General features: G+C 36.5%; 1 protein-coding gene across 1 annotated transcript in view; it reads right to left on the reverse strand.

The window, feature by feature from the left end:
• Positions 1-2,639: 2,639 nt before the first annotated feature.
• The window catches only part of LOC129224936 (centrosomal protein of 57 kDa-like), a 71,474-nt gene continuing 63,693 nt past the window's right edge, over positions 2,640-10,420 (reverse strand). Inside the window, exon 7 of the mRNA XM_054859516.1 lies at positions 2,640-2,879. Within this exon, the coding sequence (XP_054715491.1) occupies positions 2,715-2,879 (165 nt within the window). The 3' untranslated portion in view covers positions 2,640-2,714. The remainder of the gene's footprint in view (positions 2,880-10,420) is intronic.

Genomic DNA, 10,420 nt, shown 5'->3' on the forward strand with positions numbered 1-10,420 from the left:
GGATTGGTTTCATTTTATTCTCAGACATATGCTAGGAAAAGCATGATAACAGTGCAACCTGTAAAATAACAACCTGTGCAATTTGTAAAGTTGCAAAAATCTGAAATTTCAAGGACTGGCAAATTGTATAATTGTTAGCCTAGCTGAAAGCATAACCAACGTATTTTCCAACAAAATCTTTGGAGCCATAGTTTTTGAACATTTAACACACACCTGAATCGTTACATGATCAAAATGGTTCAAGCAATATGTTTCAAAAAAGAAATTAAGAAAAGAAATATAGAAACCCAAAATATCGATTCCAGCTCATTATTCTTTCCCATCTAATATCACTTTCTAACTGATACTGATCTAACTTTTTGATGTAGAGTACCAACATTTTTTTGTACACCCAACGCAACTTTCAAATACCTTTCTTTAAATTGATTCAGTCATAGCACACAAGGACAGTAAGAAAAATCTCACAGAATTTTGACATTTATGCTTAAGAAATTCGTGTATAAGATTAGATTTCTCTAGAAAACAGTTCATAAAAACCTTTATAATCATACAATTGAATTTTATTAAAAATATTTTAAGTTTTAAAGCTCTTTTGGAATAAAACAATTTATAAAAAATACTTATTTTATGAAAAGTTAAAAAGTTAATGATTTTAAATCAAAAGCAGAATTTTACACATTTAAAAATTTTATTTAAAAACCATGGAATATAAATTATAAATTTAAAAACTATGTAAGAACACAGAAAATACATTTGACTTCTTTTCTTAATACATCTCCGAAAAGCAAACTGTTTGGAGTTATAAAAGCATATTGGAAACAATAATAAAGGGTGGAAGATGACACAAATATTAAAGTAAAGTAAGACAAACAACGTTAAAAAAAGCACAAATTTGCCAATTACAGCAGACACGTGTTTTGGCGTTACAAGGAACGCCTTTTTCAATGGAAAAAGTAATGAGCTTATGGATGAAAAGACATCCGATAAAAGCCAAGAGCAGATAAGCATGCAGCTTAAAAGATAAAAACAGCGGATTAGCCAAACATCAATGAGAAAATTATAAACCGATCAGGAACCAATAGGAATGCAAGCAAAGGCCAAGAGCTTTCTCTTAGGTACGAAACCCAGAAAGAAAGAATTCAATTGGACAAAGATTAAGCCGAAGCTTAAACAAAAAGAAAAGAAAAGGCCGGTAACCGTGAACGGCAAGGAAGGAAAAACTGAATTGGAAAAAAAAACCACGAAATAAAATAAACAGAAACAAAAATATTTGAAAAAAGGAAAAATAAAGATAAATAGAAGAAAATTGGGGGGGGGGATGTCAACAAGACAAAAAAGGGAAAAATAAACAAAGGAATGTAGATAAAAAGAATGGGGGGAAAAAGGGGGAATGGGGAAAGGACAGTATTAAAGATATGGGAGCCAAATGTTGGAAAAATATGGAACTGCTTTAAGATCATTAACTAAGTTAGAACTGTTCCTCAAAATATGAAAAGATTCCCAAAAGTCAAGATCTGATGAATTGGGGCATTTTTGGATAATTTGATAAGAGTTAAAATCAAAAGAGTGATTCGAATCCCAACAATGTTGAGCAATACTAGACTTATTTAATTGGTGTTTTTTCACATAATTTTGATGCTCTTTCAAGCGAATTTTTAAAGCACGCCGAGTCTGTCCAATATAGGCAAGTTTACAACTACAATTAATTCTATAAATTCCACAACAATTAAGAGGGTGAATTGGATCTTTAAGAGAAGAGAAAGACAGTTTATTAATAGGAGAGAACACCAACTGGAATTGGAAACGTTTTAGAATCTTAGCAACCTGATAGCTTACAGATGGAAAGAATGGCAAAACAACCAAATTCTTTCTGATGAAGGTTCGGTTAAGAACATTAGTTTGGGATTTATTTGAAATTATTTTATAAATGGAATCAATCAAAGTTGGCGGATAGTCTCTATCAATTGCCACAGCTTTAAGATAATTAAGTTCCACTTTAAGAAGTTCCGACGAAGAACAAATATTAATTGCGCGATAAACAAAAGAATTGAAAGCAGAATATTTTTGATTTGGAGGATGAGACGATAGTCTATGAGGAGGTAAAGAAACAGCAAAAGGTTTGCGATAAACAGTAGTTTCAAAACCAATTTCAGTACGAGAAACAAGTACATCGAGAAATGAAATGCAATTATTTCGTTCTTTCTCACAAGAAAACTGAATATGAGGATCAATGGAGTTTAAAATAGATAAAACCTCATCACTCTCAAACTGATTCTGGTTCATTAGAACAAAACAATCATCAACATACCGAACATAAAATTGAAACTGCAGTTTTTGGAACAGCTTAACCTCAAAATAATGCATGTAAATATCACTAAGAATGGGGCTAAGTGGGTTTCCCACAGCCAGACCATCTAACATAATAATTACAATTTCAACTAAAGAAATAAATGCTCGCTAAAAGTTAAACAAGGGGTATGGGGATCATCTATTCAAAATATTGTCTTTCCGGTAAATGAACTTAAAATTTTGTAAACCATCAACGAAAAAAAATAAAAAACATAAAATATGACTGAATACAGGCACGTACTTAAACATATATTTCACATTTTATTTTAAAAACATGGAATGTAAAAAAATATTTAGCTTTAGGGAGAGAATGGAATGTACAATAGTTACAAAGAGAAAATTAGGAACAGGCACAAGAAAAGATTTTAGTTCCACGTGATATCTTCTTCAGATAAATGAGTCTTGAAGTCTTGCAAAGATCGAAGTAGTTTACGTCGAGTTGATAAAGATGGTTTGCTAGATGCAGTTCTGACGTTTGGAATAATAAACTTTTGCTGACTTCCCTGTTGGTTGTGCTTCTTGTCCTTTTCCTATAAAAATTGCAATTTAGGGTTGTCACCAACAAAGAAAGATTAGGGTTTCAAAAAGACTGCCAGATCATCTATTTTTCCAAACCAATGCAAATCTTAACACTAGAGTTACGGTAGTCTTTATACACCTAGAAATATGGCAAGGGTCATTTTGAACCACCAAGAAGAAATCTGCATAGAAAGCTGCATAATGTTATATATATTTCAAAAATAGTTAAAAATGAACATATTTTGCATATGAACATAAAAAGTTTAAAATGCCCATAAAATAATTAGTGCTGTTTCAGTAACGTTTCAGAAAATAGAGGCTAATACTTCCTTTTACGTACAAAAACATTGTGAATGATTCAAACTCTCGTAATATTTTCCAATGTTTTTCAAAATGACACCTTTCTATGCTTCTAGGTATAACCCTATAGTTTGGGTTTAAGAAAACACAATTTTTCTGAAAACTTGATATTATTACACAGTACAATGATTTAGAAAAAGTTACAGAAGCATTACATCTTATGAAAGCACCGATGAGCAGTTAGCAAAAAAAGTGTGCTTGGGGATTAAAATGACCCTTTCCGTAATTCTAGTGTTAAAACTGTCGCCTTTACCCTTCTTCCTTCAAGTTTCAATAAACACAGAAATAAGGTAAATTTGCAGCCCTGACCTCCTCCCAAAGTTGCCTGTGGCTTGCTCTCCCTAAACCTGGAATGGCAAAAAGGCCACCTTGGTTATGATTCTACACTCAAAAAACATCAAATGCTAGTTAAGTGCTTAAAAAATAATTGTAATAATTTATGCACACCAGTTGAGCAGCGAAGGGAGCTTGGGGTCAACCCAGTGGCGTAGCTACAGTGTTTGCCGCCCGGGGCGGTTCCTCAATTTGCCGCCCTTTCGTTGAGAAATAGCTAATACACAAAACCGTCAAATGTGTTCAAATTAAAACTAGAAATTTAATTGAAGAAAAAATAAGATCTTATTATTCTCTATGTAATTTAAAAGAAAAAAAGGGGGAGGGGAATAAGGACCACACTTGGAGAAAATTGCTAAATTTAAGTCAAAAACCGTAATGTTAGTAAAGTTATTAAAAAGGGCGCATTGGATTTGCTCTCTATTTTTTTTTTTTTTAAATTAGTCTTTTTTAGTGTTTTTTGTTGACGTTAAAGGGATCGTTGGGCAATGAAAGAAAATTTTACGAAATTTTAAAATACAGCTAAGGCTACTTAGAAGAAGTCAAGGAAATCGGGAATGGTCGGATACTCAATACGAAAATAAGCTCTGAAATATGTAATTTCAGGCTATCTTTGGTAACGCAATAGCTTGCGTATTCGAACGCAGTTGTAGGCGTTATGGGAGAGAGGGGTTCTGAGGTTTCTTACTGAAATGTTTTTTAAATTGAAATCTATTTTAAGGGCATCTTTGGTGGTTTGGTTGAAAGGGGAAGGTTTGGGTTCTTTCTTTGGAAATTTTTCGACACCGAAGTCTCAAAAACGCAATTCTAGGCTGTCTTTGGTGACGTTGAGAGGTTCCTTAATCGCTCAAAAAATGTTGTGAAGCCAAGCGGTTCTCTCCTGAAAAATTTCCGTAATTGACGTCCGACTTTTGGCTTTGTTTTATAATGTTAGGAAGAAGAGGGGACAGAGAGAGCTTTCTCTCTAAAAATCATTCTTAAAGCTGAAGTTCATTTTAGACTATCTATCAGAAGGAAGGGTTAGCTAGCTCTACTACTCACGCAAATTTCTAAGAAAGAAAATTTTGGCCTTTTTTGACGACGTAGGGAAAAAGGATGAAGAGTTCTTCCCTCGGAAATTTTTCAAAATTGAAGTTTTAAAAACGCAGTTTTAATCTTTGGAGACGTTAGGGGAGAGAAGGAGGACAACTAAGATATCTGTCTCGAAAAAATTCCAAAATTAAAGTCCTGAAAACGTATTTTAGGTCTGCCCAGAAATTTTCCAACATTGAGATTCAAAAACGTATTTCTAAACTACTTTTGGTGATATCAGGAAAAAGGATAAGATATTAAAGTGGGGGTGAGAGAATTTCCCAACTGGAATTATTTGAAACTGAATACTTGAAAACGCATTTTAGACTATGTTTGAATAAGTTGAGGATCCAACCCATATGTTAAAAAATGAAATTCGCTTACCTTCCCTCGGGATCAGATTAACATGTGATCTAAAATTGTCGGATAGATTATCTACTCTCAAAAGCGAGAAAATGGTAATCCCTTATACTTCTTTACTTCTTTTGAAAAAGAGAACTCTTGTAAATAGTGGGAAAACAAAGCAAACTCTGAAGCATATAAAGTGTGATGAGCAATAAATTGTTTCGTGAAACATTTTACAGCTCCTCCTCCTCTTTTTCTTATTCTTATCATTTTCCTGAAGTAAAAAAAGGGAAATTTTTGCTTCACGAGCAGTATTTCAAGAAACTCTAAACTTAAAATCCTGTATTAGCTTTTTCTTATAGGGTCATTCCACGTCAATTCAACCAAGCCATGACACCCACCGACTCGGATTTTGATGAAACTTGGTAAGTTTAGTCCTTTAATGTGCAAAAGTATCCACATCAATTTTTTCTTCTCAATCTGCTTTAGTTTTTATTTTACAGCCAGTCAAAATTTTGAATTTTTCGTATTTTCCAAACTATGACGATTCTGCTCGTTGATTGAAAATAATTTGTATTTCATTTATTTTTCAGCCAATTTTTATGGAAATTTACAGTAATATTAATGAAAGTATGAGGATTTGAGAAAGAAATATAAAAAAATTCTAACAAATATTTTAAAAGTAGAAAAAAATTATTTTCATAATTTTTTTTTCTAAAAGTATGAAATACGTTAAAGTCAATATCAACCAAAGGGAATATGATAATCAAAAAACTTTTTTTTTCCTGATGATCTTAGATGTTTGTTCTGCCATTTAAAAAAATAAAATTAAAGGCTTTTTCAGTTCTTTATATTTTTAGCTTAAAAATATATCTGCTTCATTGTTTTTTTTTAAATTATTATTTTATTTTTTTATTTATTTATTTTCCCACACTATTATCAAAAAATGAATGTATTTAAAAACATAAATATCTCAATAATTTGCACATGAAATACTCTTAATTTTTATTTTAATCACAAAAATGCTATTTTTTTTTTACAAATTTCATTACATAGTACACTAGTGCAGCCAGAAATACCTTCTGGGGGTTTTTTTTTTTGGACCAAAAATACCTACTGGAAGGGGGTTTTGAACCAAAAATACCTTCTGAAATGGGTTTTTTGATTAACAATACCTTCCGAAGGGGATTTCTTGATCAAAAATATCTTCTGAAAGGGAATTTTTTCATCAAAACAATCCTTTCATATGCAGAAACTACTGTATTAGAATATGCATATATGTTAAAACCAATGCCTTTCGGAAAATCTTAAAAGTGTGTTCTGCCATTTAAAAAAATATAATTAATGGCTATTCCATTTCTTTTTATGTATGTATATATTTAAAACAAAACAGTGGCGTAGCTAGACCCAACTTTCGGGGGGGGGGGGTTACTTCTTTTATATATATATATATATATATATATATATATATATATATATATATATATATATATATATATTGTAACGGATTCGGTGCGACTTCCACTTTCTTGAAATGAAGACACAGTTCTTGATAAAAACACAGGAAATTTATTTACACTATGTACAGGAAAGATCTTCAACAACTGCTAAATTATTCATCAGCAATTAAGCAATTATCACACAACACCGTAAACTCAACGTTTACACACGTATTTACTTCCAAATACGAAAACAACACAGCGAAATGCCTCGCTATAAACAGAGCAAAATGCTCTCAGTTCGAAATATCAATCGAAACTAACTGTTTATCCATCGCTAACGGCTTAAATACACCGAAAAGAAATTTCTCAAATATTCCACACGCTTCTGTAAAGTAGTAGACCGTTATCAATGAAAAGAAAGAAAATAGGGGTCGTATAATTTAGCCGAATGAAAAAGGGGTTGTATATTCATTACGGGAAACTATTTACAGGTTACGTTCCTACAATAATTACTATTTACAGAATTTGTAACATTGCCCCCTTCCTAAGGACTGCACGTCCCGGGCAGTACAATCCCCAGAAAGGGTGTCAAACTTCTATCACAAGTTTACAAATATACACATTAATTAATAACTAACAGATACAGAAAACACAATAATAACAAGAAATATTACTAAACATTAAAAGCAAAAATTATCTACAACTTTTATGTTATCAACCATGGTTGTTTACGTAATACTCATGAACTATGGCCATAGTATGGGGCTAACCGATCATAATGTACAACCCTAGGTTTTGCATTAGGTGATTTTTGGATCCTCACTACGACGTCATTCAGTCGGTTAAGGACTTTGTAGGGTCCATCCCAATGCGACTGCAATTTGGGTGACAGACCTTTCCGTCGGATGGGATTCCATAACCAAACCTTGTCGCCTTCGTTGAATTCATGTCCAGTAGACCTTGTGTCGTATCTGGTCTTCATCTTCTCCGCCGCGATGTTGATTCGCTCTCGTGCGAAGTTATGAACGTCTTCCAACCGGGCCTGGAGATCCTGGATGTACTCCTCAGGCGATGAAGGCGCATCCGGAGGACGACCGAAGACGAGATCACAAGGTAGCCGAAGCTCTCGTCCGAAGAGCATCTGAGATGGGGCATATCCGGTAGTCTCGTGGACAGCACTGCGGTAGGCCAGCAGGAACAGAGGTAGCTTCTTGTCCCAATCCTGTTGATTTCTGGATACCATAAGTGAGAGATTATTCAGGATTGTGCGGTTAAATCTCTCCACCATGCCGTCCGATTGTGGGTGTAGTGGTGTTGTCCTAGTTTTCTCAATTCCGAAAATTTGACATAGGTCCTTAAACACAGCAGAGATGAAATTCCTCCCTTGATCGGAATGAATCTGCAAAGGTGTTCCGTATCTCGAGATCCAATGTTGGACTAGAGTCTCTGCTACGGTAGTAGCCTCTTGATCTGGAATGGGATATGCTTCCTGCCATTTGGTGAAGTAGTCGATGGAAACAAGAATGTATTTGTTCCCATCAGCAGTTCTTGGTAGAGGACCCAGGATGTCGATCCCAATTCGTTCGAAAGGAGCTCCAACGTTGTACAGATGTAGCTTCCTTCTGCTTCTCTTCTTCGGTCCTTTACGAGCAGCACAGGCGTCACAAGAATGGCACCACTTCTCCACGTCATCCTTCGCCTTGCTCCAGAAGAAGCGCTCCCGAACTTTATTGAGAGTTTTCAAGACACCAAAATGTCCTCCAGTCGCACTACTATGTATTTCTTTCAGAACATCTGAAATCCTGGATCGAGGAAGTAGTAACTGCCACCTAGATGTCTTGCCGTCGTCAGATTCCCATTTCCGGTGTAGCACGCCGTTCCATAAATGGAGTGAGTTCCATAAAGCCCAGTATCTTTTTGTTGCAGGACTGAAGATGGAAACGTCCTGCCAGCTAGGGCGTCGACTGTCACTTTCCATGAACTCTAAAATTGGTTTTATGTCGGGATCTTCAAGTTGATCTTTTCGAACTTGGTCATCACTCCATGGATCAGGTTCTGATGATGTTGGAGTCACTGTCACCTGATAGGCGGTAGGGCTAGTCGTTCCATACTGTTTCTCGATTCGGGAACAATAGTGGCAGTTCTCAGGACAGGGTCTCCTTGATAAAGCGTCAGCATTACCGTGAGATAACTCTTTTCGATGCTTGATCTCCATGTCATATTCCTGGAGCCGCTGTATCCATCTGGCTATCTGGCCTTCTGGATTCTTGAAGTTCAAAAGCCAAGTTAACGAGGCATGATCTGTCCGAAGCAGAAATTTTCGGCCGTAGAGGTAATGATGGAAGTGTTCTACAGCTTTCACTATGGCCAGTAACTCCTTTCTGGTGACGCAGTAATTTCGCTCCGACTTTGACAAGCATTTGCTCCAGTAAGCGATGACATGTTCATTTCCGTCAATTTCTTGGGATAAAACAGCTCCAATTCCCTGGTTGCTCGCATCAGTGTCCAGGATGAAGGATTTTTCAGGCTGAGGATAGGCGAGGATAGGCGTTGATGTTAAAGCCTCCTTCAGTCGTAGAAATGCATCTTCGCATTCTTTGGACCATTCAAACTTTTGCTTGCTCTCCGTCAGCTTATGCAAAGGTCGTGCAGTGTTGGAAAAACCCTTCACAAACTTCCTGTAGTACGTGCAGAGCCCCAGGAAACTTCGCAACTGATGGATGTTTTCGGGACGACTCCAACTCCTGACCGCAGATACCTTCTCTGGATCGGTTTGTACACCCTCAGAAGAGATGATGTGACCAAGGTAGTTCACTTCCCGGCGGAACAAATTACATTTGGACGGGCTTAACTTCAGATTGGCTTCCTTAAGCTTTTGCAGCACCTTCCTAAGATTTGCCAGATGTTCTTCGAAGCTGCGTCCCACGATGATGATATCGTCTAAGTAGACCAGACAGGATTCGTAAGAGAGTCCTCTTAACACTGTCTCCATGAGACGCTCGAACGTAGCTGGTGCATTGCAGAGGCCGAAGGGCATCACTTTAAACTGCCATAAGCCTTGTCCAGTTGTAAACGCTGTCTTCTCTCGGTCCTCAGGGTGTATCTCAACCTGCCAGTAGCCGCTCTTCAAGTCCAGGGTCGAAAACCACTTGTGTCCGGAAAGAGTGTCCAAGGTATCGTCTATCCGTGGAAGAGGGTAACTGTCTTTCTTGGTGATTTCATTCAGTCGTCGGTAATCGACACAAAATCTGGTGGAGCCATCTTTCTTTCGGACCAAGACGATGGGAGAGGCCCAAGGACTGGATGAAGGTTCGATTACATCATTCTCCTTCATCTCTTTCAGGAGGGTTTCAACCTCTTCCTTCTTAGCGAACGGTAGTCGTCTTGGATGCTGTTTAATAGGGGGGTGTTCTCCAGTGTAAATCCTATGCTGCGTTAAATTCGTACGGCCAACATCCTCCGATGTAGATGAAAACAGATGCTTGAAGTCGTCCACCAATTGTTCCGCAGCAGTTCTTTGATCTTAAGATAATGGCGCACTCCCAATTAACTTCGATGTCAAGGACTCAGAAGACACATTTTCGGGGGAATTGATTCTTCTAATGATGCAGTTTACTTGAGTACAAGTTGCTAACACTTCACCTTTCCGAATATTCCTTGGCCTTTCACTCACGTTGGCGACTCTTACAGGAATTACATCCTTAGAAAGGTCCACAAGCGTAGATGCTACCAGCACTCCTTTTAGGTAATTGCTTAGGTTAGGGTATTCAATGATTCCAAATCGAAAGCTATTGCTTTCTGCAAGGGAGCCAGGTATTAATGATTCTGACCTTGAGGGAATCGATATATCTGTTTGGGCTATTATTTGATGAGCGGATTTTACATCACTTTCTGCAGGGAAAACGGCTATGTCTTCTCTCATCGAGTGCAGCTCATTAGTCTTGAAGTCGAGAGTGAAGTCATATTTCTTCAAAAAGTCCAATCCGAGAATGAAGGGGTCC

Source organism: Uloborus diversus, chromosome 1, assembly GCF_026930045.1.
Source record: "Uloborus diversus isolate 005 chromosome 1, Udiv.v.3.1, whole genome shotgun sequence".
Taxonomy (NCBI): domain Eukaryota; kingdom Metazoa; phylum Arthropoda; class Arachnida; order Araneae; family Uloboridae; genus Uloborus; species Uloborus diversus.